The sequence below is a fragment of the Thunnus albacares genome, chromosome 2, assembly GCF_914725855.1.
Source record: "Thunnus albacares chromosome 2, fThuAlb1.1, whole genome shotgun sequence".
Taxonomy (NCBI): domain Eukaryota; kingdom Metazoa; phylum Chordata; class Actinopteri; order Scombriformes; family Scombridae; genus Thunnus; species Thunnus albacares.
In genome coordinates, this window is record NC_058107.1 from 28,433,141 (window position 1) to 28,459,842 (window position 26,702).

The 26,702-nt window shown below is 38.0% G+C and overlaps 1 protein-coding gene across 1 annotated transcript in view; it reads left to right on the forward strand.

The window, feature by feature from the left end:
• Nucleotides 1-3,345: 3,345 nt before the first annotated feature.
• tmem8b (transmembrane protein 8B) overlaps nucleotides 3,346-26,702 on the forward strand; it is a 43,167-nt gene continuing 19,810 nt past the window's right edge. Inside the window, exons 1-7 of the mRNA XM_044376989.1 lie at nucleotides 3,346-3,596; nucleotides 7,693-7,882; nucleotides 8,427-8,634; nucleotides 12,031-12,164; nucleotides 13,046-13,314; nucleotides 18,564-18,946; nucleotides 26,073-26,169. Coding sequence (XP_044232924.1) covers nucleotides 3,512-3,596; nucleotides 7,693-7,882; nucleotides 8,427-8,634; nucleotides 12,031-12,164; nucleotides 13,046-13,314; nucleotides 18,564-18,946; nucleotides 26,073-26,169 — 1,366 coding nt within the window. The 5' untranslated portion in view covers nucleotides 3,346-3,511. The remainder of the gene's footprint in view (nucleotides 3,597-7,692; nucleotides 7,883-8,426; nucleotides 8,635-12,030; nucleotides 12,165-13,045; nucleotides 13,315-18,563; nucleotides 18,947-26,072; nucleotides 26,170-26,702) is intronic.

Below are 26,702 nucleotides of genomic sequence, written 5' to 3' on the forward strand. Positions count from 1 at the left end.
ATAAATATCTTCCTCACTACAGTATACACACAAGCACAAGTGCAAACTACAAACACAGTTAACATTTTTCAGACCTTTTACATAACACATAGTGGTGTTCTGGTATTGACAGAGGAGCTGTTTTGAGGAAATGTTTTCTGAAGATGCCCGAGTTCAGTGCTATTATCTCTTTATGCACACCCACCAGAGACACTAAGCCAGACTACTGTTTCCTCCTTATGTTTATAATTGTGCAAATATTGTGTTACAACAGGATTGAATGGGAAGTGGTCTTATAGATGCCACGCTGCAGGCAGAGTATGCTGTGTGTCAAAGCTGAGTCACAGAGGAAGGGTGCTTAACTTTACCAGCTGGCCACCCTTTCTTCCACTCCCTCTGTCTCTTTTCCATTTTGTCAATTTATCTATTTAACTGAACATGTTGCACACAGTTGGTATGCTCACACATTAGTATAGACCATCTTGAGTTCACTCTGGCAACAAGTTACATTTTGTTTTTCCATATAGGACTTTTTTTTAGGGGAAAGATTTGGTGCAGATTTGCATTTCAGTGTTCAAACGTCATCGTATGAAGCCAGCTGCTTAAAACGCTTAACTGGAAACCTTTCATGTGTCTCTGTATGACTGTATGGCTGGTGCATTAGAGCCGTGGAGAGCCTCACCTTAGGGAGAGCAGAAATAACTCAGGCCATGATTTGTGTGTGTGTGTGTGTGAGTGAGTGAGTGAGAGTATGTGTGTGCCACCCACGCACACATCCTCCACCACCTCCTACCACCAATTTTTAGATGTGGTTCGCTGGTTATGCCTTCATGCTCTTCCGCCAAATGTCAGTGTGCGAAGTATTACCAAACCACAGGAGCCAGTTTTAAAAGTTTAAAATTTTACTGAAAAGCAAAACTTGGCAGAGATACTGAGACTCAATGGTTCATAAAAGTTTTCATGGATGTGTTTCAAGGTAAGTTTGTCCGAGCAGGGAAAATACGCCTGTGAAATCCAACATATTGATCAATCGAGAGTAACCGAGATAATTTATGATCATACCTTTCTGATCTAACCTTTGTTGCTGAAAATGACTCCTCTTAATTGCTGTAATAATTACTCACTGGATGGCTTCCAGGTCCCCTATTACAGAAGGGTGAGGTGGTCTTTTTGTTTGGCCAGAATATCTGGCAAGCTTCACCTCTGATGTTGAATATTTTGGATTTGAAGTTGTACAACACTTCACACCTTAGATGGTGACAGCCTGTCCCAGCATACACTGGAATAAAAGCCACTCGGGACAGATTGTCGGGCACACACGGACAGATACTCTCATTAACAGCTATGTGCAGTCAGTATGTCCAAACTTAAATGTCTGGACCATTGCAGGAAGCTGAAGCTACTAGAAGAGACCCAAATATCACACATTTCTGAAAGCAAGAGGGTTGAGGGCCACAAGTCTTTCCTCAGAAATCAATTCATCGTCTGTGTGTGACAGTTGCATATAAGTTATGCAACTTCAAAATGTCTATAGACTATAGGGATACATTTTTTTTTTTCTCCAGCTAAATAAGTACACAACAGGCTGTCTCTATCAGACGCAGTGAAGCTGCATTTCTAGCTGTGCTGATTACTGCAGTAAAGGCCAGCCATTCTCAGTGGGTTGCTATGCGTGGGTCGTGGTATCCAGGGGATTTGGCAATCTTTACAATTTTGAGGAAAACTTGAGCGTAAACGGGCTGCTACCAACTAGTTCTCACACTGGTACCTATATTTTTTAGGGAGTATTGTCAGTATTAGTACTCCACACATACAGGTCTTGATCTCATCTCAGTCTTTATCATTTTTACTTGATCTTGTTGCAGTGAGGATTTTTAAAAATGTATTAAAGACCAGTCAGGTACACGTAATTGACCATAATCACTGTCACCCCACTTTACTTAATATTTTGAATTAGATTTTTACTTAGACTACACTTATAAGATGGCACTGAATAAATTAAACGGGGACAAAACTGCACAATAATAAGCCACAATGTTGAATAAGATGCATTTATTCTTGATTTATAATTTGCTTCCTCTATTCTGTAACTAACTGACAATCCTGTGAAGGAGAACATGTAGGACTTTTCTTTTCACATGCATGTGAAAATAGGATTTCTCCTCTTTAATATTCCTGTTACTCAGTAGTCATGCAGACCTTTATGATGTAGCTTTTGTGATACTTGTTCAGACTTTTTTGCTTGATATACAGAGATTTGGTTAATTCATATTCTGTAGTCAGCAGCCTAAATGAAACAAAGCCTATTTAGATTGGGTGACAAGACTTTGAACTAATTTACCAGATCATTTACCCGAAACAAAAGTGTGTTGTGTGTTGGGTTAGTTTGATTTTAAGCATTCGAAAAGCAGTTCAAGAAAGAATTGTCACAATGTGAAATTCAGCATACTTATCATAGGCTACTTATCCTCCTAGAAACATGTTCTTTGTTCATGTGCTACCAATTCATAATGATTCATTTATTTCAAATAAACCTGATTCAGGAGCTCATTCGCCTTATGACAGATTTACATGGACAATTATGACTCATGTTGAAGTCACCCCGCAGCCTAAAAATAATCATGACTGAGAATTTGAGTCAGGCTTAATGTCCAGTTCCTGGAGGGGAATGGATTATTGTCTGATGGAGACAATTGTGACAAAATAAAATAATATAGCTTAAAAGAATCCTTTCCTCTCTCTTTCAATGACTGTGCCATCATATAGAGATATATTTAAAAGGTATTACTTCGCACACTGACATAGTTATTTAGGAGAAAATTATATTGTTGTTGTTTTTCCATTTGAATACAATTGAATACCAAAACTGCAGTGATACTGATTCCCTCTTATTGTCAGTTCAGTTTCATTAATGAAAAAAACTTAACTTAACTATTCCAACCTTTATATGATTTATTCTCATTTTGAGCCAAAATCAAATATATGTTTTGTTGCAAATAATACAGAGCAACGGCAACGGCCCTATTTCTGAGTACACACATGTCTGAGTTCAGAGGGCTGAACAGAATCGGATCAGGTCAGATTGCTGTCCCCCCCCCAACCACCACCAACCACCACCAACTTTCTGTCCCGGGTCTTGGAGGGAGCAGAGGCTGCATCCTCCGGGGGCAGCTGCAGCCTCCTCTGTGTGTGTGTGTGTGTGTGTGTGTGTGTGTGTGTGTGTGTGTTTGTGTGTGTGTGTGTGTGTGTGTGTGGTGGCCCCGGACGCGAGCGATGTGACGAGCCTTGTGCTGCAATCTACGTGTGCACTGTCCCCGGACTGACAGGGCCGGAGGTCCAATGAAATAAGTCGACATATTGAGGTTGTCAAATCAAAGCCAACGAGGAGGCGCTGTCCCGTCGTCGTCTGAATTACGTCATGCACAAACAGCTGGTCGTTGGCAAAAAAAAATCTGGAAAAAATGTAGACCAGCACAGCGACTGAGAACTGCAGCCGGGCTGTAGCCCATCACAAATCTTTTTGCTTTTAACGATGTGGCAGCTGGAACGTCTGGGCTCAGGATGTAGCCCTCCGCGGCTCCTCTTGCTTGTTTACACCTCTCTCTGCGCTCTTGGAGGTGAGTGCTTTCCATTCAGTGTGTGTTTGCTTTGATTCACGGGGAGCTGTTCCTTTTGTCGGGGGTGCTGAAATCCTCCCAGAGAGAGCGGCATCGCGTCCCCGCTCCTGGTTTGGATTCACAGTCTTCCTGAACATCCACAGCCGCTGCTTTTTAGTCTCGGCCACCGACAGAACCGTTTTTTTTACGAACACAGACTGTCTTCTGACGCATGGGAAGGTTGCTGCTAATTATGGCACGCAACACATTGACAGATGCTCTCAGGTTGTAGGCTACGATACTGATGGGCTGAATGTGTGGCTACAAGAAGACACACCAGGCTGGACAGCTTTCATTGTTGCTGCCTTTGGTTGTTTTTTTCTTTTTTTGTATGTTTGTTTGTGGTTGTTTTGCTTTGTTAATGAAGGAAAAGACAAGTTAGGACACTGAGCAAAATGTGAGCAATTTCATCGGACAATAAGGGAACAATTGAGTCAAACCTTGTTATTTCCTGTTTTTAATTCAGCTTAACTGACTACAGAATTAAAAAAAGAACACATTTGATTGGATAATGTTATAGTTAAACCTTTTTTTTTTAAGTGTGGCTCCTTTTTATCATAAAATGTGACCAAGAAGTCTATTATTCTTTCTGTATATTTATTTCCTTTTTAAAAGAATCTTATATAGACAGACAAAGAAGTGTGTTTTTCTTGTGTTTGTCTTCGCTGCCTTTAGCGTGAAACAAAAACCTCAGTGCTCAATTGTGGGACAACAATGAATCTATACCTTACAGCACACACTGTACTGGCTGTGGTCACTGAAGACCTTAAAGATCTGTCTGAGGATCTTGCAGTCCCCCTGACAGACTTGTTGCTGTTTTGCTCCATCAGTTTTAGTAAATCCGGATTTAGTTGAAGACAGAATGCTCAATTTCTTTCCTTGCCCTCCTTTTTTTCATGGCTGAGGTTATTCTTTCTGGGGATATATACATTATATACATCATGGTAAGGGGGAACAAAGTGATATTTTAGAACTGGTTCTCAATAATTGATGTTAATTTGAATCAGTCATTACTTGACTCTAAATAAATAAACAGATAGAGATACATAAATAGATCCTGGATGTATTTCGCACAGCTCTCTGGCGTCGACGTCTCTGAGCTTTGAAGTCCATTAATCTTTACTGCTTTGTGTTTGAATTTTTTAAGGTGTTTATTGTTGATGTTGGTATGAGCCTGATGAAGCAGAGGGTTTTGTATTTGATCAGGAATACGATTTGACGCCAGTTTTACACCAAAATCCTCTAATTTTAGTCATTGTTCTTACAGAAGGTCCTTCTTTCACAGCAGATTTTAAAATCCTACATGATCAAGCTGATAGAGGAGGGAAAAAAAGCAGCCTTTACCTATAATGTTCCAAAAAAATAAAAAGTTTAAAGACTATCCACCTTAGCATTGAAGGATAAATCTCTAGTTGAGATGACAAAAAGCAGGATTATGTCTATATTACTGTAAGCCTCTAACAGAGTAAAACAGTGGTTGGGAGGTGCTCATTGAAGAGATTACTGAATTCAAAACCATGCTGTAAGAACGCCTGTAAGCACTCTGCTGTCTTTATCTTTAAATGAAGTGTCTTTATTTAGCTGGCAAACAAACAAGCATATTTAGATATATCGCCATGCTTACACCTTCACATGAAGTGTGGTTACTGTGTGATTGCTGGGTTGTCACGGAGGCATGTGTTGTGTGTTTTGGATACATTTCCTTTACAAAATCTGATTTTCATATAGAAGGGTTTGGATATAGATATGCACGTTTAATATTCTAATCGTAACTTGACTGGTATGTGGATACTGATCATGCATTTCATTTGTTGCTACAGCCTTAGATGTTATGTTTGAATGGCAGCCTTTAATGTCCCTTTTGTGTAATCGTGTCTATGCTGTATGTACCGTACATTATAAAACCTTAACAATCATAATTGTGACATTGTGTGAAGTCTGGCAAACACAAGGTTGTACCAGTTCATAGCAAATAACAAGTAAAAGAAAATGATCTACTCTGTGTCTGTATACAGACAGGTGTGTGAGGGAATAAGTGATGAGTAAAAACAACAAAGATAATTACTGCTCACACTGACCTTCAAACATTTCTACATACTGAAATATACTGTAGCTATTTACACCATTGATTCCCAACTTTTTTTGTTTGTGACTCCTTAATATGAAGCAATATCTACTTGCAAACCCCCAGGGTGCATGTATTTTTGTTGTGAGCAGTTCAGTTGAAGAGTGATTTTCCTTTACGGAAATGTTTTGAATAATTTTTGTGTGCTGAAGAGGTAAAACTAAAATAAAAAACAAAGATTGAAGTTTGAAATCTACTCAACAAAATTTTATGTTGCAGGAATTTTTGTAGTTTCTGCCCCCAGGAGTCTCATGACCCCTGTAGATCCATCTCGAGACACCTTGTGGGGGCTCTGAAACTTGCTTTTGATGTAGTGAATAAAAAGTCAAAATGATGACCTTCTTGTAACTGGGGTCATGTTGCCTTGAATAATGTGGCGATGAGCCATGCATCCTAATTTAAAGACCTCCTCCAGATGTTTAAAAACCTAATCCAGCTACAGTATGTTAATAACCTTTGGTAATCTTATTTAATGTTTCTATAGTAGCTGTGAACTGTAGGAAAAAGAAGCAGAACATACAGTTGGCTCACTACAGACTCCAGCAATGTGGGTGCCATATTCTACCTAATGTGATACACATATCAGTCTGTGACGTGTTTCCAGTTTGGCCTCAGTCACAGGTATCCATGTGATGAAAAGGCAAAGAGGAACCTTGATGTAAAGAAGGCTCACATTTGACACAGACAGTGGACCAGAGCAAGGCTGGCATGACAGTGAAATAAGGTCTGGTCGTTCTGTATGGGATTAGGCTTTAGTTCTTGATAGCAAGATTGCTTCATTCTTCTGAGTTTCTGCACTTTAGTATTCAAGGTTGCTTCTATAGGTGAGAGCCAGTGTGAGCTTTGAGGACTGATAATAGTGCGGGGGAGAGGAGCAGAGCAGAGCCATTTTCTCTTTTTACTAACACACATTAGAACACACTGCACATTCAAGAAAGCCTTTCTTTTACGCATTCATGCCTTGGCACCTTGTCACTGTAGAGGGTCACTTGGTTTTCTTTCCTATGTGCCATCATCACAGCAAAAAGCAGAATAAGCAGTTAACATTCAGCTTCAAATGACAGAATCACAGTACATTGAGCTCACTTACTGTCTCGCTACAACTCTTAAATAAATTGGGCTCACGCTGTTTTAGAGGCGCAGGATTTTCATTGCATCCTCCAAACAGTATTGTGCTGCTTTCTCGTTTTTTTTTTACTATTCTTGTACAAATTGCACACGTGAGATAATTATTCTCCAAAAGAAAGAAAACAGAGAAAGATATCACCACAGGTATTCCAAACACAGAGGGCAGAAATGGTTGATATGCATGAACACAAAGGGAGTGTTTGTGCTACATTAGAAAATGGAAAGCTTTCTCCTGCGCTGAAACATCAAGGTGCTTCCACATTGCTCCCATGAAATACTGTGGCCTCCTGTCTTATCTGCATGTTTATGATAACACGTATCTAAAAGATGCAGTGCTAGTCTGCGCCAGTATAGTAATTAACTGACTCACACACAATTTCCCCCAGATTTTGCCCACCCGCTGGGCGTGTTCGACGCCATGTCGGCTCATGTAGGTAATATGGCAGATTACACCTGTCACTTGTTCTGCTGCTTTTTATATGCAGAGCGTTCGCTAGATGTAATCCAAGGATTTGACATTATGCAGGGCAGGAGTGAGCCTGCATATACTGTATACATCTCCCTCAGCTGCTTAAAGGGGAATTAAAGTCTGTGATCACATATTTAGATGATCTAGCTCAATCCACGCAGTTTGCCGGGTTCAAGGAGAAGCTTGTTATTATAGAGTTAACACACTGAGACTGCTCATGCCTTTGTTCTGTTTGCAAGAATGATATTACTGATCTTCTATATGGTGTATATCTCTCATTACATGTATCTTCACAAATATTCAGGGACACTTTCCTCTGTTTCTATACCCTACAGATTGCCTTTTTGTGACTGAATACTTCACCCGTACGCCTCGTAAGCTGAATGCTTTCAACTCCTTCGCCAGTGTGGAACTGTTCCACTTCAATGTGCCTGACGACACCATGATGGCCGTATGGAACCTCATCACCTTCAAGGAGCAAGGGGGCACGTTCGGAGACAGCTGCCCAAACCGCAATGTGACTGTGTAAGACTGTTTTATGAGGGAACTTGTGTTTAACTTTTCTTTCCTTGAACGTAGAAGTTGAAGTCTGCTCCCTCTGTGGGGTATAAATAGATAATAGTAAACACTCATATACTTTACCGTAGGGAAAAAAAGGTTACAGCAGCTGGTTAAACCTGAGTGGTGTCAGATAATACTGGTAGCCTCAACATATGGAGGAGCTCCTGTGGAAGCATTAGCTGTATTTAGCTTTTAATTTTGCCCGTCTATATTTATCATATTGGCAAGCAGTGTTTGTCATGAGAGCTTGTCGCATGTCTCAGGTGATTCTTCAGTGTCCCTGTGATGTTGTGATTGACATGGTCATGGTTATCACATTCATATATAAAGGCCTGGGTATGATTATTAATGTTTTGGATTTGCATTTTTTATATTTTAAATAGAGGATGCCATCTGTGCTCATCTGTCAGCTGTTCCTATGGAAGGGTTTTATGTGTGACAGATGCCTCTGTTGTTTATGAAAATATTAGGCCTAACAAGGATTGAATTTTGGCTTTGTGATTTATAGGTACTTCAGGTCCGGGGCTCCTCCTGTAATCAACCCCCTGTACACACGCTTCCCTCGGGATACAGTCGTCCCAGGATCCTTTGCAGTGACTCTGACTTGGACTCTTCCAAACCGTACAACGGGAGCATTCAATGTGACCAGCCCGCTCCCTGGAGACTGGTTCCTAGCCGCACATTTACCCAAGGATGAAGGCAAGATTTCAGTCAAGGTCAGTCTGAACATTTATCTCAAATACACGTCATAGTTTTATGTTAGAATTGGAATCTGTGAGTTGTTATTACATTGCACTTCCCAGAGGTCCACTTGTAAAAGCAATCTTTCAGTAGGTGACGCTCAGTCATAGTCACTCTTACTGCTTGAGTGAACCACAAGATTCGTCCTTTAACAAAACAAAGAGTCTACAGCCATGCTAGCAGCTCCAGCACAGAGGTCCTTTGAGCTAAATCCTAACATCACTATGCTAATATGCTCATAATGACAATGCTAACATGCTGATGTTTAGCGGCTATAATGTTTACCTTATCAGTTTTGGGGGTTAGCATGCAAACATTTGCTTATTGGTATTAAATACAAAATACAACTGAGGCTGATTGTCATTAGTTATGTTGGTACACAAACCAAAGAATTTGTTGAATTAAGATTTTGACCTGATGATGGCACCACATGGAAAATAAGGGATCAGAAAAGTTATTACAATTTATCCTCAGGGGGATATGAATGTCTGAACTTAATTTCATGGCAATCCATTTAATAGTTATTTGAAAAGCTTTCACTAAATGAAAGGTTTGACCTGTTGGTAGCGCTACATGAAAAGTAAGGGGATCCCCAAAGTCAGTAGGAGTCATCCTCTGGGGACCATGAATGTCTGTACAAAATTTCGTGGCCATCAATCCAATAGTTAGTGGACCGACAGACTGACTTCGCCATCCCTAAAGCCAAACTGCTAGCATTTCTGAAAATGCAAAACATCTCATCCAGCTTCAGCTGTTTAGAGTACAAGATGAAAATCACTGTTGTGTTATATATCAGTCACTAATGGAGAGCTGATAAGATGGAAGCTTATTTATATGAAAGTGTTATGTAATATAACTTTAATGAGATCTACATCTAAGATATTTTCTTCATGGTTACTTAATTCCCGTTCAGTAGATAGGAAAAAAATCAAATGAAAATGATGTAAATAGTCATTGGGATTAGTATTCCAGTGTGTGCTGCAGAGCCTAAAGAGGCATAGCAGTGTCAGAGAGTTTTTCTTCATCTCATCATGTTCTCCTGTTTGGCCACATAAACACCTGCTGATTTCCATTTCAGGCAATTTATTTGTCACTGGCATTGTGTCTGGTAGTGCTTCCTTTGTGGACTCCGCTGGCTGGCAAAAGTGCACCTGGAATACACAATCAAAAATATCATCAAAAGTTGCCATCAACATTGCATGTACAAAAGAATTGGTTTGCTGTGGGGGCACTGGGAATAGAAACCACTGTGGCTAAAATGTGACCAGCCTCCAATGACACACTGTATAGATGGAAAACATACTTCTTTTTTTTTTTCAGAAATTCTGCTCTCTGAAGCAATTTTCTAGCAACCAAGATGTGATATTTTCAATTCAAAAAGGAAACACGGATGGAAGCGATGCAAGCGGAAGAGTCTCACACTGCATTTCTCACAGTCTCAGTCAACAACTGAAATTAGCACACAGTATATAAGGATTTTGCAAGCAAAAACAGCAGTGATAAACCGCATTTACTGTCAAACACTGATATCTCCATATGTACCTTGACTTGTGAGTGCATATTGTATATCATGTAGGCATTATTTACTGTTAACTCTTTGGGTTTTTTCATAATTTACTCAATTTTCTCTAAAAATCACTTTAAGAAGAGACCAATTTTCTCAAAAACCAACACTGAATACTATCCAGACATTTTTCCTCTACTTATTGCTATCAGCTCATCGACTAGGTGCATCTTATCCTTATTTGAAGTCATTACACATCATACAAAGCTAAGTGTAAATGAGGAAACTCAGGAGGAGGAAAATGATGACTTCACTGATCACGTTGAAGGGCAAATTATCCTTCTTATATGAATGACACTAGTTTACAGACTGAGCTGTGTTAAGCTGTAGTACTGTAACATAGACATAACAACAACTGGTTGTGATTAAATTCAATAAAAATGAATGTAAAAAATAATATCTACTATAATTCTGGAGAGGGTAACTAATTTGATTAATCATTGAGAACTGCTCTTCATTTTATTCACTTTTCTCACTTACTCATTATTTTAAAAGATTTTGCTGTTTTATGATGTTCATAAAAAGTAGGGTTTGACATATAGTCCATTATAAATTAGCCTTTTATTAAATGCTGGATATTGGCCAGTCAGTGTTGTCCACTGTCAGTAAAATTGGAGCTCAATCCATGACCACAAATATTTAAAAACTGACTCTGATTTTCTTTGCACATATTACTCACTAATTCAGTTGTTCATATGTTTTATTCTTCTGATAAATCCTTGATTTGTGAGCATTTAAGTTGAAACGGGATCATTCAAAACACCTCTCAATATAATGTAATTCAATACAACACTTCCACTAACTACTGGGTCTAAAACTGAGATTTCTATCAACACCTTACTGACAGACTGTAAACAAAAGCTGAACACAAGTTAGCTTCATTTATTGCAGCAGTATTGCAGTGTATTGCGTTAGATTGTACAGGTCTATCAAATAAACTGGCAACTCAGTGTATACCCTGGAGTTTTCACTAAAATTGCCTAATCTCAGTGGGTCATTCTAACTGAAGGAGCTAAAAGAATGCAATTAGTCAGGGCTTCAAAAGGGAGTTTTACTGTTCTTTGGCCTAAATGGAGTTTTAGAGGCTTTTACATCCTGCCAAGACTGGAATTCTGGGGAAAACAGATTGATTCCTACATCTTTTTGGTGTAAAAAATGGTCAAATTTAAAGCTGTTGAACACCATCAAAAGCTGTCTGCGCTTATAGTGTAAAAACATTGGCCTTCAAAAACCCATATTGGTTGAGCCTTAATTAAAACACAACCTGCTCTACAAGACACATGTGCAGGTCCAACTTGACAGGCTGTAATAAATCAAAGGGTCACCCCCGCACCTCCTGGACTAATGGCATGCCACAGTAATTGTGGCTGGAGCAGGAGGGGTTAGTGATCAGTTGACAGGAATGAAGGACCTCATTTGGTATTCACACCTGTCCTTTTGAATCAGGTGCAAAAGGCTCTGTTCCTGTTTTATAACAAATTTTACAGCAGATCATGTGTAGAAACAACACACGGCCTCCCAGCTCTAAGTCATGCTGTCCACTCGGCTCATCTCACAAAGTAATGCACATCAAGCGTTAATGGTTCAGAACAACACGCGTGAAATAGTGGGTGCATGTTTCGTTGTGTGGCAGGCAGGGAGGACAGAGTGATATTAATCCGGGAAGCTGACAGGCTTTATGCACACAGTCCATTAGGAATTTTGAGCCAGTCTGAATGATATCTAATCTCCTCTCTACCAGCTTTAAAGAAATATTGGTGTTAAACACAAAAATACCATCTAAACCTCTGCTGTGTTATCTTTATAGGGTCTATCTGAAGAATGCCAGTATCTGTTCCAACCTCAGCTCATTGTCCAGAAGCTGATTGGGATTTCAGTGCTCTATCCTGGATATTTCATCGACCAGATGATCCCCATCCACAACAGATCTGCACTTTATAAGTAAGTCCTCTGACAGAGCTTCCATACCTGGAAAATGCCAAATTGCAGGAAGTCGGGGGAGTTGGTTTTAGAATAACTCACCAAATCATGTGCTATCTAAGAGAAAAATAAGCATTTTTGCCCAATATGCTCTCCCACTTCTCCTCCTCCTCATCTGCCTCATGAGTTATGATTTTTCCTGGAGTCTTCTCTATAAAGCTTATCTTGCTATTTTCATTTGAAAAAGATGCAATTTCCAAGTGTGTGCCAAAAGTCTGTGCACCTTTATTAACTTCCCCTTCTCTAAAAGTCACCTCAATCTTGTAAGCAGAGCAATATGACTTTTTTTCTAGGTTTATGTTAATTTTTGATGTGCCTAAAGGCAGCAGAGTCAATATTATGTGAGTGCTACAAAAACAGAAAAAGTTTTGAGATGAGGATTTTAAAATGTTACTTCCATATTTAAATATCACATGTATTTGCATCTAAATAAGCTGTTGGAGGTACGGAAATAATATACTTTGAATATAAGCACTGGTATTTGCAGTGTACGAGTATTTTTATTAAAGAGCAAGTAATTTCTATGACCATTCATACAAATGGAACTCATATTTTCAATAGTTATGAAGTTACCTCAAAGGTGTGGTCTCAACAAAACCAAAACAACAAAGCATGTCCTATAATAAAGGTAATTTTTATAATTCATAGCGTTCTGCAGAATAATTGTTGGGGCCTTTTGTAAACAGGTTGATTTTTTTTGTCAACATACATTAACTTAAATGCATTTTATATACAGTATTGTTCTATATTGTGCTGCATACTCTAGTGTACAGCTTACAATGGTGTTATTTCTACCTGAAACATGTATCTGTGTGTGTGTTTGTGTGTGTGTGCTTGTGCAGAGTGTTCATACCCAACTATATATCAAAGGTGAAAGTTCAGCTGGTAAACTGCAGCACCAAGAACAAGAGTAGCGACAGTTGTCCCGTGGTGCTGAAGATAAGAGCGCGGGCGCCGCCGGTGCATAACTCAAGTGCCCTCGACTGCAGGGAGTGGAGCCCTTGTGAATTAGACACCCTTGTACCTGCCTGGGAACAATGGTACTACATCATGGTGGAGAGATATCTAGGAAACTCTGATGTCTACTTCCGCATCGGGGTGCAGGTGACAGGTGAGTGTAATTTACAGGCAAATGGTGATTGATGAGTCTTTGGGTTATTCTCATTATTATTTCTGGATGGTTGAGAATTTATTTATTTTCACTTATCAAGTGTTTGACAGCAAGGTAAGTAAACCTTTCTAAATTAAATCGGCAATTTTCATTATATTAAATGTTGGAAAAACAAACAATAGAAATATCAAACAAAAAACAATAAGCTAACAGTATTGATTGGGCATTATCAGTCTGGCCATGTGGAAAGAGGCATTCATTCATTATTCGTGTTAAACAGGTAAATTTGAAAGTTATACAATTTAAAATGAGTCTGTATAACTCTGGCTGAACAGAGTAAAAACACAAATGGCGTTAATGAGATAATGTTAAATGCTAAAACATAGAGTAACAATAGCAACAGTAAAACAGAGTCATAAATTATAAAGCAATATCTATCTAATGTTTGCTAACATTAGCTAACATTAGCCACCATTACTGGTCATACCAGACCACGTAAGGCTGTGACAGCAAAACCACTGAGTGCATCGATCAGTAAAGGGTGCATTTTAATACTTATGAGTTTAACTTTTCATTTTTACCACAGTGAATGTTGCATAATCTGGCTTTAACTATAATGTAGCCTTTAAGATCATGAAAAGACTATTTTTAAGCTATTCACCATATTATGAGCTAAAATAGCCCACACATATATTGTTTCATTACATGGATATCAGTTTTAAATTAATTGATAAATATCACCAATTTCTATTCTTGTCCAACATAAACAGAGGAAGGCAGGAAAAACAAACGCAAAGAAGAAATTGTGTATTGTAGATGTAAAACAAATACTTTTTTTTTTAGATATAGAACTTGGTTTGCAGAGAAGATATATAGGAATAGTACAGTAGTATAGTATAGTATAGTATAGTATAGTATAGTATAGTATAGTATAGTATAGAATAGAATAGTACAGTACAGTATAGTATAGTATAGTATAGTATAGTATAGTATAGTATAAAATAGAATAGTATAGTGTAGTATAAAATAGAATAGAATAGAATAGAATAGAATAGAATAGAATAGAATAGTATAGTATAGTATAGTGTAGTATAAAATAGAATAGTATAGTATAGTATAGTATAGTATAGTATAATATAGAATAGAATAAAATAGAATAGTATAGTATAGTATAGTATAGTATAATATAGAATAGAATAAAATAGAATAGTATAGTATAGTATAGTATAGTATAGTATAGTATAGTATAGTATAGTATAGTATAGTATAGTATAGTATAGAATAGAATAGAATAGAATAAAATAGAATAGTATAGTATAATATAGAATAGAATAAAATAGAATAGTATAGTATAATATAGAATAGAATAAAATAGAATAGTATAGTATAGTATAGAATAGAATAGAATAGTTTAGTAGTATAAGAAAAAAAGTGTTGATCTGTTTATTTTACCTCATAAAGTCTGAAAAATCAGAGATTGAATTATTGTTCTGACACACAACAGTAACTTGACCTTAGCTGGACTAGAGTATTGGCTCCCCAGTATACAGTTGAGATTATTTGTGATATATGTAATCCCACCGTTTACACAATCACTATTCGAACAGTAAGGGCCATCTGTATGCATGAGATGATATGAAAATTTCTTGTCATGATTATCCTGGCCAAAATAACTGTGATTAGCGATATTATCCTAATAATCATCATAATATGCTTAAATGACACTAAAACATATTTGAATCACTTTAACTTACATTAAACAAACATTTTTATTGTGTCATATCTTTTTTTTTGGTGAACATCCTTTTTAGTGAAAAATTAACAAGGACAGATTCAGACTCTCGCCAACAGCAGGTAATCACATTGAGAGTAAAAAAAAAAATCATTAATAAAAAGAATCTACCTATCACCCTGATATCCAAGCATTCACATTCCCAAGCCTTCAGCTATGGTGACGAATGACTGGAAAGATGCGGGCTCCCCCTTGTGTTAAATGACAATTTAAAGTAAATCAGGAAATCAATCGGACTGTACGTTCATGAGCTAGACAGCTTTTTCAAGTCACTCGTGTGAGGGTATTCACGATTATCCCGATAATGGAAATTCATCACGATTAAATTATCTTGAGTGTTTTTATCCCAATATAAGATAAAATCTTATATCCGCCCATCCCTAGCTATCTGTACGTAGTAGTTTGCATTGATAATAATATGCTACATGAGATTCATCACATCAAAAGCCGCAGAAATTCAAACTATTAATTAATTCCTGGTTTTCCATAGTGGGTTATGCTGTTTATTGCTATAATCACTAATGTGGCACAAAATCATGGACAGGTTGTAGATTTGTAATGTTTTGATTATTTTATTGATCTAAAAGCCAAGCACAATATTTGAGTATCTTGGTGTTCTTGCTTCTTGTCTTAATGTGAAAATAACTTGCAACATGTTTTGTTCATGTTCAAGTCCCATCAGGGCTTTTCATACTGTGAGGTGCAGACTGTTCTGTAAATTAGAGCATTTTTACCAATTTTGCCAATTAAACTGAATTATTTAATCAATCTTAGAGGTAATGTGTTGAATTTTCTCCCATCTCTCATTATTTTCAAAGAAATTGTGATAATGTTTATCACCACAATCTATGAGCTGTTTGCCTCCAACCTGCTTCATTATATTCCTTCCTGCTGCTTTTGATGTGTAATTTAAGATGTTGCTGGGGTGGTTTTCTATAAACCTGAGAACTCATAAATTAGGCCAAACAAAAGCTCAAAGTAGATCTCTGCAGCATATCATATCCAATATCCTGCATTATAAAGTCAAATTATAAAGGATTGTAGCCTTCAGTTTGCACAGGAGCTCTTAAAAATGCCCAGGTGTAATTTTGTCCTCGTATCAAAGCAGGAATCTCCAAATGTCTTTTGAAGCGTTTTCAAGAGGCTCGTGCTTCTCACAGATATGTGGGGCAGAAATCGAATTTTGGACACATGTTTTGATTGGAAAAGGGAGCCAGACACAGGCGGACCATTAAGAGGCTTGTTCAAGAAAAAGAGTGGAGCCCAAACTGAGGCGATTCATATGGGATTGCTAAGAGGCCAGTGATACCACGTTTAAGTGCTACATGCTGTTTTTGGGTTGTGGAGAGCCGAGATATTCTTTATACTCCCTCCACAGGGATGGCTCACAAATCTGTGGGAAGTCCACTCCCATGTAGCGATCCCCTCCCTCTGTTCCACACTGTACAGTGCACTTTGTCACCATGGCAACACAGACACTAATTATTCACACTCTGTCTTTCCCCCTGCCTGCAAGGCAGATCTTACTTGACCTTTTGTGGATTTAAATTGAAGAACACCTCGGGTTCAGGGAAAAGATCATCTGGAGTCCTCACCTTCTTATTCTTTCTTGCCGTTATTGGTTATTGTTGTTATAAGCTTTCTCAGAAATATTTGCCTTACTTGAATACAATTTACAGGAATCGCGGTCGCTGGCTAGATAGGTAGTGGTGAAACTAGGCTGCACTATATTATTTATTATTGTTTATACAGTATTTTCACTGCAGGTGTCTTGCCCTCAATACATGATTGGGCATTGAAGATAGACTATTTAATGTAATAATAATAATTCTAATAATAGTTATAATAACTTGAATTAGTATTGCACCTTTCATACATAAAATGCAGCTCAAAGTGCTTTACAGTATGGCATTAAAAATGAAACACAATAGACACAGTATAGCACTAAAAACAAAACACATTAGTAAGCGAGTACAACAATATAAAACAATGAGAACAGGGTAATCATGGGTAAAATCAAGGTAAAATAGATAATAAATAAATACAAAAAATAAATAAGTTCATAAAAATAGAACAAGAGATCTAATAAAAAGGAAATAAAAAGAGATAAAAACATACAGCATTAACTAAATGCCTGCCTGAATAAGTAGGTGTTCAGTTGTTTTTTAAAAATGTCAACAGATATATTAACATATCTAATGTAATTTGGCAGGATGCTCCACAATCTTGGAGCATAGTAGCTAAAAACAGTTTCCCCACTCATTTTGTGGGCTACTTTAAGAACAGTTCAAAGACCAGCATCAAAGGACCTAATAGCTCTTGTTGGTTGATAAGGAGTTAAAAAGTCTGAAATGTAGGAAGGTGATATATCATTAAGAACTTTGTATGTGAGTAAAAGGACCTTGAAATCAATTCTAAAAGAAAAGGGGAGCCAGCTAAAACAGGAGTAATGTGCTCTCCCTTCCTGGTCTTTGTTAAAAGTCTGGCGGCAGAGTTCTGAACCAGCTGAAGTTTTCCTATCAGCTTTTTTTTGTTAGGCCAGTGAAGAGAGCATTACAATATTCCAACCTGTTAGTGATGAAAGTATGGATCAATTTCTCGGTACCCTACTTTGAGAAGAACGGACTTACGTTGGCAACATTTTCTCAGGTGGAAGAACACTGTCTTGGTCACTTTGCTGATATGAGCTTCAAAACTTAAATCAGAGAATATGCTGTATATGAGAGCAAAATGAAGCCATTTCTATGTATTATGAATGTTATGAAACTGTATGTTTGCACAGTCCTTTCTCTCCCACCCACTCACACATATACATACATAAACATGCACTATATATTTGTGTCTTTACTGATTTTACATTGATTTTTCTTGTTTTTACCAAAGTTACATTTGCCTCGAGCCTGCACTATTTGGTATCTCAGTATTTTTAGGAGTGCTACAGCTGCCTGAACGGACATCAAAATACTTCAAACCCTTTCAGAGACAACACTATGCAAACGAGGCTGAGCTAGAAAAGCCTTTGAAATCCTTTCCCCTTGGGGATTGGCGGTATTTGATGGTACTTTGCCAGTTGCCATCAATGACCATTTTGCAGTGAGTTGCTTTGTGTTGAGTGAAAGCATACTGTTTGCAATTACTGTGAATCTTTGTCTCATTAAAAAGCAGTGTACAGAATTGAACCTTGCTGTTTACATTATGGAAGCCAGCCGAAGGGGATCATTTCAAACATTTGCAAAAGACTGCGTAGCATGCATAATAATGCAAGTGAAATAACTGACATGGTTATTGCCTGTTTGTTTGAGATTTGCCAGGGATTGGCTGTTTGATTTCATGATAGGGATTATTGCATTACACAACATGTTGCAAGGTGCATTTTGAAAACCTTCTGCATCAAACCAGTGACAATGTTCAGCTCATATTCTTGGTCTTATCTGTCATATCTTTCTTTCCTAATTAGATTGCTCCAAGTCCAATTTGTCAAAGGACCAGTCACAACCCAGTTCCTCGATGAACATGCCACAGTCTTTCGGAACAGCGATGGGTTTCTCCTTGTCTGATACGCTCTCTATGGCAGCACTGCCCAGCCTCTCGCAGAATGCCAGTCACCTGCACACCTCGGAGGACAGCATAATTTACCTCACCCCAACTGCCGACACTAACAAGTGCTGGCCAATCCGTCCGACTCTGCGAAACGAGTTGGACACCTTCTCTGTGCACTTCTACGTCTTCTTTGGTCCAAATATATCGATTCCACCGGACAGGGCCGCCGTGTTCGCCATCAACCTGATGCCAGTTTTAGACAGCGGAGGAGTCCTCAACATGGAGCTCAAGCTCAACATGGTGAGTGCTTCTGATGACACTATTGCTGCTTGTTTTAAAAGCATAATCAATTACTCAAATGTAAACACGAGTTCAAAATGCAAAATTGGAAACGCGCCATTACTCAGATTGGTTGACATAGGAACTCTACAAACTCAATCAAAGTTATAAAAATTTTCTGATACCTTTAATAGTCTATTTTTGTAGACAGAACAAGAAAAAAAGATTATTTTTTCAATGAGCTTCAGTTACATGTAAAAAAAAAAGAGGATTGGGCAAAAAAGCTTTGATTGAATTACAGTTTTATTTGATATCTTGGCAACGTTTGAGAAATCTAGGTATTACTTGTATATTGTATTACCACTGCACTCCGGATATATCAGTTAAAAATGTTCACCAGACACCTACAGGATTCTTGAAGGAGACATTTTGTTTCAAGATGTTGGGTAGAGCTCTGTTGCTACCCTTAACCTTCGCCTGCTGCATGATTTACCATTGCAATGGATCAGATTGTAATCAGAAAGGTAAATATGCAACAGTTAACGCTGGGAAATTCCCCAGCAAGCAAGGGTGAATAATTGGGCTCCCCAAGTGTCTGGCTGAGCTAGCCTGCTAAATATGGATGCTCGTATGGTCACAGACTTTGCTGTGGCAGCTGAAAAAGTTCACAATGAAACAGGCGCCAGTGTTTGTGGTTTGTGACATATGTTGTTAATTGAGAGCAAACAAAATGCAAAAATCAGCCAAGAAGGATTTGATGTGTCTTTGTTAAGCTGTCCTTCAGATAGTAATGGCATTAAGAATGCACCTGCAGTGGCTCTGGACGTCTACAGGGAGTCAGAAACTGGAGAGCTACAGGCTGGCAGATGGACTTTTAAACATTTTACTCCTAATAAAAAGCAGCCAGATGATCTTGAAATAACTAGAGGATGAAGCATAAAACAGAAAAAGAAATCTTTGATTATTCAGTTCAAAGGCAGACCCTGACATTTTGGTTAATATGTTTTTCTTTGCTGTCTTCCTGGTAGTTAGATTAATTTTCATCTCTTTGCATTCAATAGAGTCATTGGTCCACGACATTTTTAGGTTACGGTACCTGTATCTTAGCACAAAGACAGAAGCAGGAGGATACAGCCAAAAGGAAAAATGTGTCCTTCATCAGATGTAAAAATTTCCATCTTTCTGAGCGCTATAAGAACTTCTCATCTACGTTTGCTTAAAAGTCTAGACTGAAAGTTCTTGAACTTGCTGTGATAGGATCAAAAGCTCCAGAACAGCTACTAAATGGACCTTGTGATGATATTGTCAAATACTGTTCCTCAACTAGCAAGCAAGCCAGCAAACTGGCCACCATGAATCACCTGGGTTTTGTTCAGAGTAAGGGAAGTGTGGAAAGCAGGTGTCACACAGTAAGTTCAGGCTGCATGCAGCACTTGCAGTGTAAATTGCTGTGAGCCCAGAGTTGCAGCTGTTAGTCACTAAAAAAGCTTCAATGCAATTGCTCATTTAACCAACCAAACACATGCTAAAATACAGTACACCGTGTAATGTATGACAGGTTCTGAGCTGCTGAAATGCAGCCTGTATGCTGCCTCCAGATTTTATGATACGCTAGGCCAAACACATCTTTCATTTCTACCGAGCACGCAGAGATGAAATTGATAATCGATCTTCTCATCTAACCTTCTGCAAGAAAGTAAACAGGCGTATTTCCCCAAATGTCATAGAAAAATACAAATTGTTCGTTTTTCAGGAAATGACATTAATTGACTGAATAATTAATTGGATGGTTTATTGATTGAGTACTTGTTGTGACACAGTGGGTAAATAATTACCATCACCTCGCAGAGAGATGGGATTAAACATAAATGGTCACACTGGTCCTTTTCTTTGTGGAGTTTTCTTGTTGTCCTCGTGTTTTCTGTATGTGTGGTCCAGTCTGGAGGAACTCAGGACACCTGTGTGTTACCTTAACAATAGCAACCTGATCGGGGTGTTTTTCTGTCGCATGCATGCTGGGATAGATCCTGATCACAACAACCCACAACCCTATGCCCCAGTATAGTCATAAGTGGGTATAGTTGGTTAGAGTCTGTGGATGTCACAGAGAGAGTATGCTGTGATTGTTGTATGAGCCGTGAGATGTATTCTTCAGAGAGCCTGTCATGCTATATTATTCTATGGACAGATTTCTCCCCCCTCAGCGATGATCTGTCACTTGCTTGTCACAGGCGCAGAATCCAGTCAGCCGCTGCCAGTGGGGGACTCTGGCAGATTTGCAGGGCTTTAGGAGACAATAGCTGGAACTGCTTGTCTGCCTTGCATCAGTCCCTGTGAAAGAATGTGAAAGGAATGCATATGGCTTTTATTTCCAGTGATACCTCAACTGGCACTGGATCAGTTTTGCTTTAGATCCATTTTTCAAAGTTTTCTTTAGGTAGGGCTTACGCAGAGAGAGAGATCGTAAGCTCTGTAATGAGCATTGTTATTCCTTGTTAGCTTTTATATGTTACAATTGTTTTATCACAGTAATACTTGTTTGAAAAGGGGTGTTTCGTTTGAGCAGAAAATGTTGAACTGAAGCAACTCAAATGAAAAATGTTTGGTGTTGCTAAACAGCACTCTTGCAAAACCAGTTTATTTAAATCATACTGTCAAATTTGAATAAAAAATACAGGAAAGTTTATACATTTTTGAGCCAAACCAAAACTCATCATAGAGTTGATTTTAATTAGTTTGGGTACTGGGATGTGCAGTATGGTGCTATGCATACACAAGCCAACTTCATCCACGTTCTTGTATCAGTTGGCATTGTGTCCTGCTTGGCACATGTTACCAGCAAAACACTTGGAAAAATTCAGCAAAGCAAAAGCCACGCGAGTACTGAACAGAGATAAAATGTTGGGTTTTTTTTTTTCCTATCTGTAGCGTTTTTGTGATCAGAGTTGAAGCATCTGCTCTGTTGTAGGAGTGCTTTTGAAGAGATCTGAACTCAGAAGTTGTTCTGTAGTATTTTGCTTTCAGTCGGTAACCTTGAGTGTTGCATTGTCAGAAGATAGTGCTCCTGATTGAATTGTGCCTCTGCCACTCACATTTCACAATCATAACTGCATAATGGATCAGGCATGTAAATCACAATATTAAATGTGATTAATGTAGGCATGTTCCTGACAGTGTGACAAAGTGCTTTACAAGTGGCAGCAATGAATAAAACCCAAACAAAATTATCATTAAAAATTCCAGGCATGGATTTATAATGGAGCACAAAATAAAAACAATAACAATAACAAGAATTGAACATAAATTAACAAGAGATCATAGCATGTCCTGACAACAAAGAAGTGACTGAAGCCCTCTCTGAAACCTGGGGCTCTGGACAGCAAAGACACATGTTGTTCAGGAACGGTCAGCAGCCTGCATGAAGGGAAATGAGATGAGATGGAACTGGAAGATAAAGCCGACAGAGCCGCAAAAGTTATCGGTGCCATCTTGATTTCAGTTCTACACAGGCGTGGTGTATCAAACAAGGAGTTTCCTGGTTCGGATGATAGATCTAACAGGGATAAAACATATCACAAAAGACTCTAGCTTCCTTAATTTGATGTGTTTCCTGGTGGGAACATAACATGTGTTTTTTTCAGATTATATGATACCGATAGGATGTTAGAGGTGTAGCAGTACATGGACTCTGATTCTGAAGGCTGACTCTAAAGGATTTGTGTCAATACAATATAAATTACATGAACTATATCATTAAATGTAGTTGGAGTGAGGGAAATTAATTTTTTAACATTTTACCAGGTACAAAGTTTGCCTTTGCTGATTTATTCAGTAAGACATAAGGAGGTAAAACCAAACATGGAGGTACACTGGCATGGCTATATCTAAGTCACCTGATAAATGTTTACCTCTTAACAAGTAGTGGCCTGAATAAAGGCAGATGTGGGAGTTTTTTCCTCACTTTATTTGGGATGCTATTCTGTTCTCACCAAAGAAAAACTCTAATTTGAAGGCACAAAGCCTCATGATTTTATCTGTGTAAAACATTTGAAGATTCCACTTCACTCCAACAACAGGAGTGCATTCAATACAGAAGAGCTCAAAAATAAATGAAAAGAAAAAGAAAAAAAATAGGGTACGTAGCTTATAGTTGAGGAAAAAACATTTACCATCTTTGTGTGTCTTTGAATTTGTTTCAGTATTACTTTGACTTATTCTGAGTTTTGGATAATAAATTCCAAAGAGTTAAAGGATAGGTTCACTATTTTTCAAGTCTGTCTTAAAACAGTAATCAGGTATCCTTATGAAGACTGAAACATGTTTTGCTCGCTGTAATCATTCCTCCTGTTCATACAGGCTATTAGAATATTCCCACCTAAAATGTGCTTATAATGTAAGTGATGGAGACAAAATCCACAGTTCTTGTTTTAGCAAAATTGTATTTAAAAGTTTATCTGGAGATAATATTCAGTCATCTGAGTTAATTGGATATCTTCCAAAGTTACAGTCTTTTTAATAAAAATTTCCCTGAAAGAAAAAAAATGTGTCTTGACTGTGTTTTTCTGTTCAGCTGCAGTGGGAGGATTGTAAACTTAATTGGAAATTTGGCATTAAAAAGACTGTAACCTTGAAAAACATTGACTTGATTTGACTCATTTGGGCAGCTAAAGCCTCATACCAGCTTCAAATTAACTTTTAAATATGTTTTTGCACAGAAGGAAGATTGTGGATTTTGTCCCCTAACACACATACATTTAAAGTGCATTATGAATGGGTCTCTTAATGGCCACTGACCTGACTGCTGTTTTGGGAAAGACTGGAAAATTTGTGAACCTATTCCTTCAGATCATTAACTATAATAAAAGTGGTTTAAGAACCATGGCTATTATATTTTAATATGTATTTTTCATGCTTTTGCATGAAAAATGGTTGCCTGTTAAAGAGTTTAATCTCATTTTAGGGGAGATTTGAAATATATAAATATATGTAATATTTATTTTCTGATCATGTTGATTTAGAGTAATCATACCACATCATATTGTAGTAATATTCAAAATAGTGACTTAAGGCAGTTTTCTTTTTTTCATTTTAATTGCCAGGAGTCTCAAAGAAAGCAGGGTTGTCCAAACATTGTAATTATATTTATGGCTGGAATTTACTTGAGTGTCTCCTGGTACACAGAGACACCATTACTAAAGATATTTATTTGCCAGGAAGAACAAGTAAAGGGGATTTTGAACCACAACACAACTTTTTCTTTTGTTCTTCTTTTGATTCGGGGTATGCCAATTACACTGTTCAGAAAACGGTCCCAAAAGGGTCATATAAAACCTCTGTGGAGCTCAATGTGGGCCAGGAAGAGGAGCAACATACTTAAACAACTTTGTCTCAGCCGTGCCATCGTATACTGTGTCTTCTCAGTCATACAGGCTTAATAAGAGAGTCTAAAAATGACAATACTGATGGTGTAACTTTCTTGGTTTGATTGTTTGCGTGGACACATTACATGACAAAGGCCCCTCCTCGGACAGAGCAGCAGTGTTTTGTGTCTCTTGTAGGGCTGCAACTAATGATTAATTTCATTAGCGATTAATTTGCTGATTATTTTTGTGGATTACAGGATAGGTTCACAATTTTTCAGCAATTTTTCTTTAGCAGTCTGAGTTAGTCAAACCAAGAGAATATCTTCCAAAATTATAATCTTTTTAGTATAAATTCCCTATTTATGCTTCTCTGGACAATGTTTCCTTGCCGAGCTGTAGTAAAAAGACTAACTTTGGAAGATATCCAGTTGATTTGATTAACTTGGATGACCGAAGTCCTATATTTGCTTCAGATAAACTTATGAATACATTTTTGCACAGAACAAAGACCCCTTCACTTACAATGTTTTTTTTGGAAAAAATGACTGAAACTATCGATTATCAAAATATTTGCTGATAGTTCTGTCGATCAATCAATTGATTAATAATTGAAGCTGTAGTCTCTTGAGCAACATTTTGCAGGTAAACCATAACTCCGCTGTAACTTACTGCTACTATCGGTTGAAAACTGCACCTTAACTTCAGCTTATTGTGCAGGGTGTACGTTGTGAAGCTATATCGTGTAGAAAACACACAAAACTGTAATAAAAAATAGTATTGGACTCATTATGGGCCGATATATATTAAGGGAGAAGAAAAAAACATCCTTTCTTTCTTTCCAGCCAGAAATGTTGATAACAGTCACTTCATAAAGAGAGTCTGGCTTGGGGACTCCCCCTGGACCTTTGGTTCGGTAATCTATCCATGAGTGTTTCTCACTCAATCCTTCATCTTCATACGGTGGAGGAAAGTCAGGACGAAAGGGGGGAGGAGGGGCGGACTATCTTGAAGTGCCAGTGGGCGTGATTGAGTCTTACTACCAAGAGAGTGCAGGCCAGATGGTGAGTTTAGGAGGCCTGAAATCTCAGCACCTGGCAAAGTGTTTGTTGAGTCATTGCATTAATCAACAACTTTGCCAACTCCCTGCATATACATTATGCTCATTTTGTGCTAGGGGGGGAGATAGGAATCTTATTTATTCAAGAACTAATTGCCCAGAGTTACCCCTACCATGAGAGTATTTCCCTATGAACACAACGCAAACGCATGTAATGTGTAAGACAGTTTCAGGTTTAGGGACATTGTTAATAAATCAGGAGGAATTTTGAAACTTATGAAGTGTTAAATTTGGTGCTATAGTGCACATTCATGCCTTATGAACACATGCAGTATTTTTTGCTTCTATCTCTACTCCTGTTGTTCTTTCACTGATACAACAAATTGGACTGTACTGGTCTCCTTTCATCTCTTAGCAGAATGAGACAATTTGTATAAGCATATGCAGTTCCCAACGCTTGAATAATTCTTCAGGATTTTTTTTTTTTTAATGCATAAGCATTGATGCTTTAAGGAGATAAACTGCCAACATCTTCATCTAGGTGCCTCGGGCAGTCGGAGGGAACGCAGTTTCACTTGATTTGTTAGTTTTAAATTTTACAGTGTGATGGCTGAGAGGAAATGAGACTTGAGGTAATCATGAACAGTGTGAGCTCACCGGCATGATGGCAGCAGATGGTTGATGGTTGGATGGATGAGTGACGTTTGCTTGTGTTTTCCTTTTGCAGTCTACGCTGAAAGGCGCTAATGTCACAGTGTTTGGGTGCCTGAACCACGGGATGCCTCTCTTCCTGCGGGAAAACTCATCACTGAAATGTGAATCAGGTATGTCACATTTAACGAAATAACAAATTTAACAAGATGGCCATACTTTTATAACCCCCAAATTGATATAATGTGTATTGTTTCTTATAATTATTCATATTAATTAACACTTTTTCTGTATGGGTGTAAGGCTACTTCAGGTCTTCACATTTGGACAACAGTAAAAACTTCTTCAGCTCTTTTAAGTTTTACAATTTCCACTATTCATACACAGGGCTTACATTTACATTTACCTTACATTATATCTGAGTTTATTCACTTGAACCGGTACAACTTCCACGTCAGCTGACACTTCAAGCTCAATTTATTGCTCGCAAACTACAGACATTTCAACTCTTTTCTCCTTTCAGTGCTTTAACTTCACTCAGAGCTTACAATAAAGTTAAAACTTCAACTTCTTTTGGCACTTCCATTTTGACTGCTGTTTCACCTTCTATCTGTATTTATATATCAAATCAAACTGTTAAAATTTCAGCAGCAAACATACCTGAAAAGTCTTTAGAAAATCTTGCTTTTTCTAGCGTTTTTAGTTC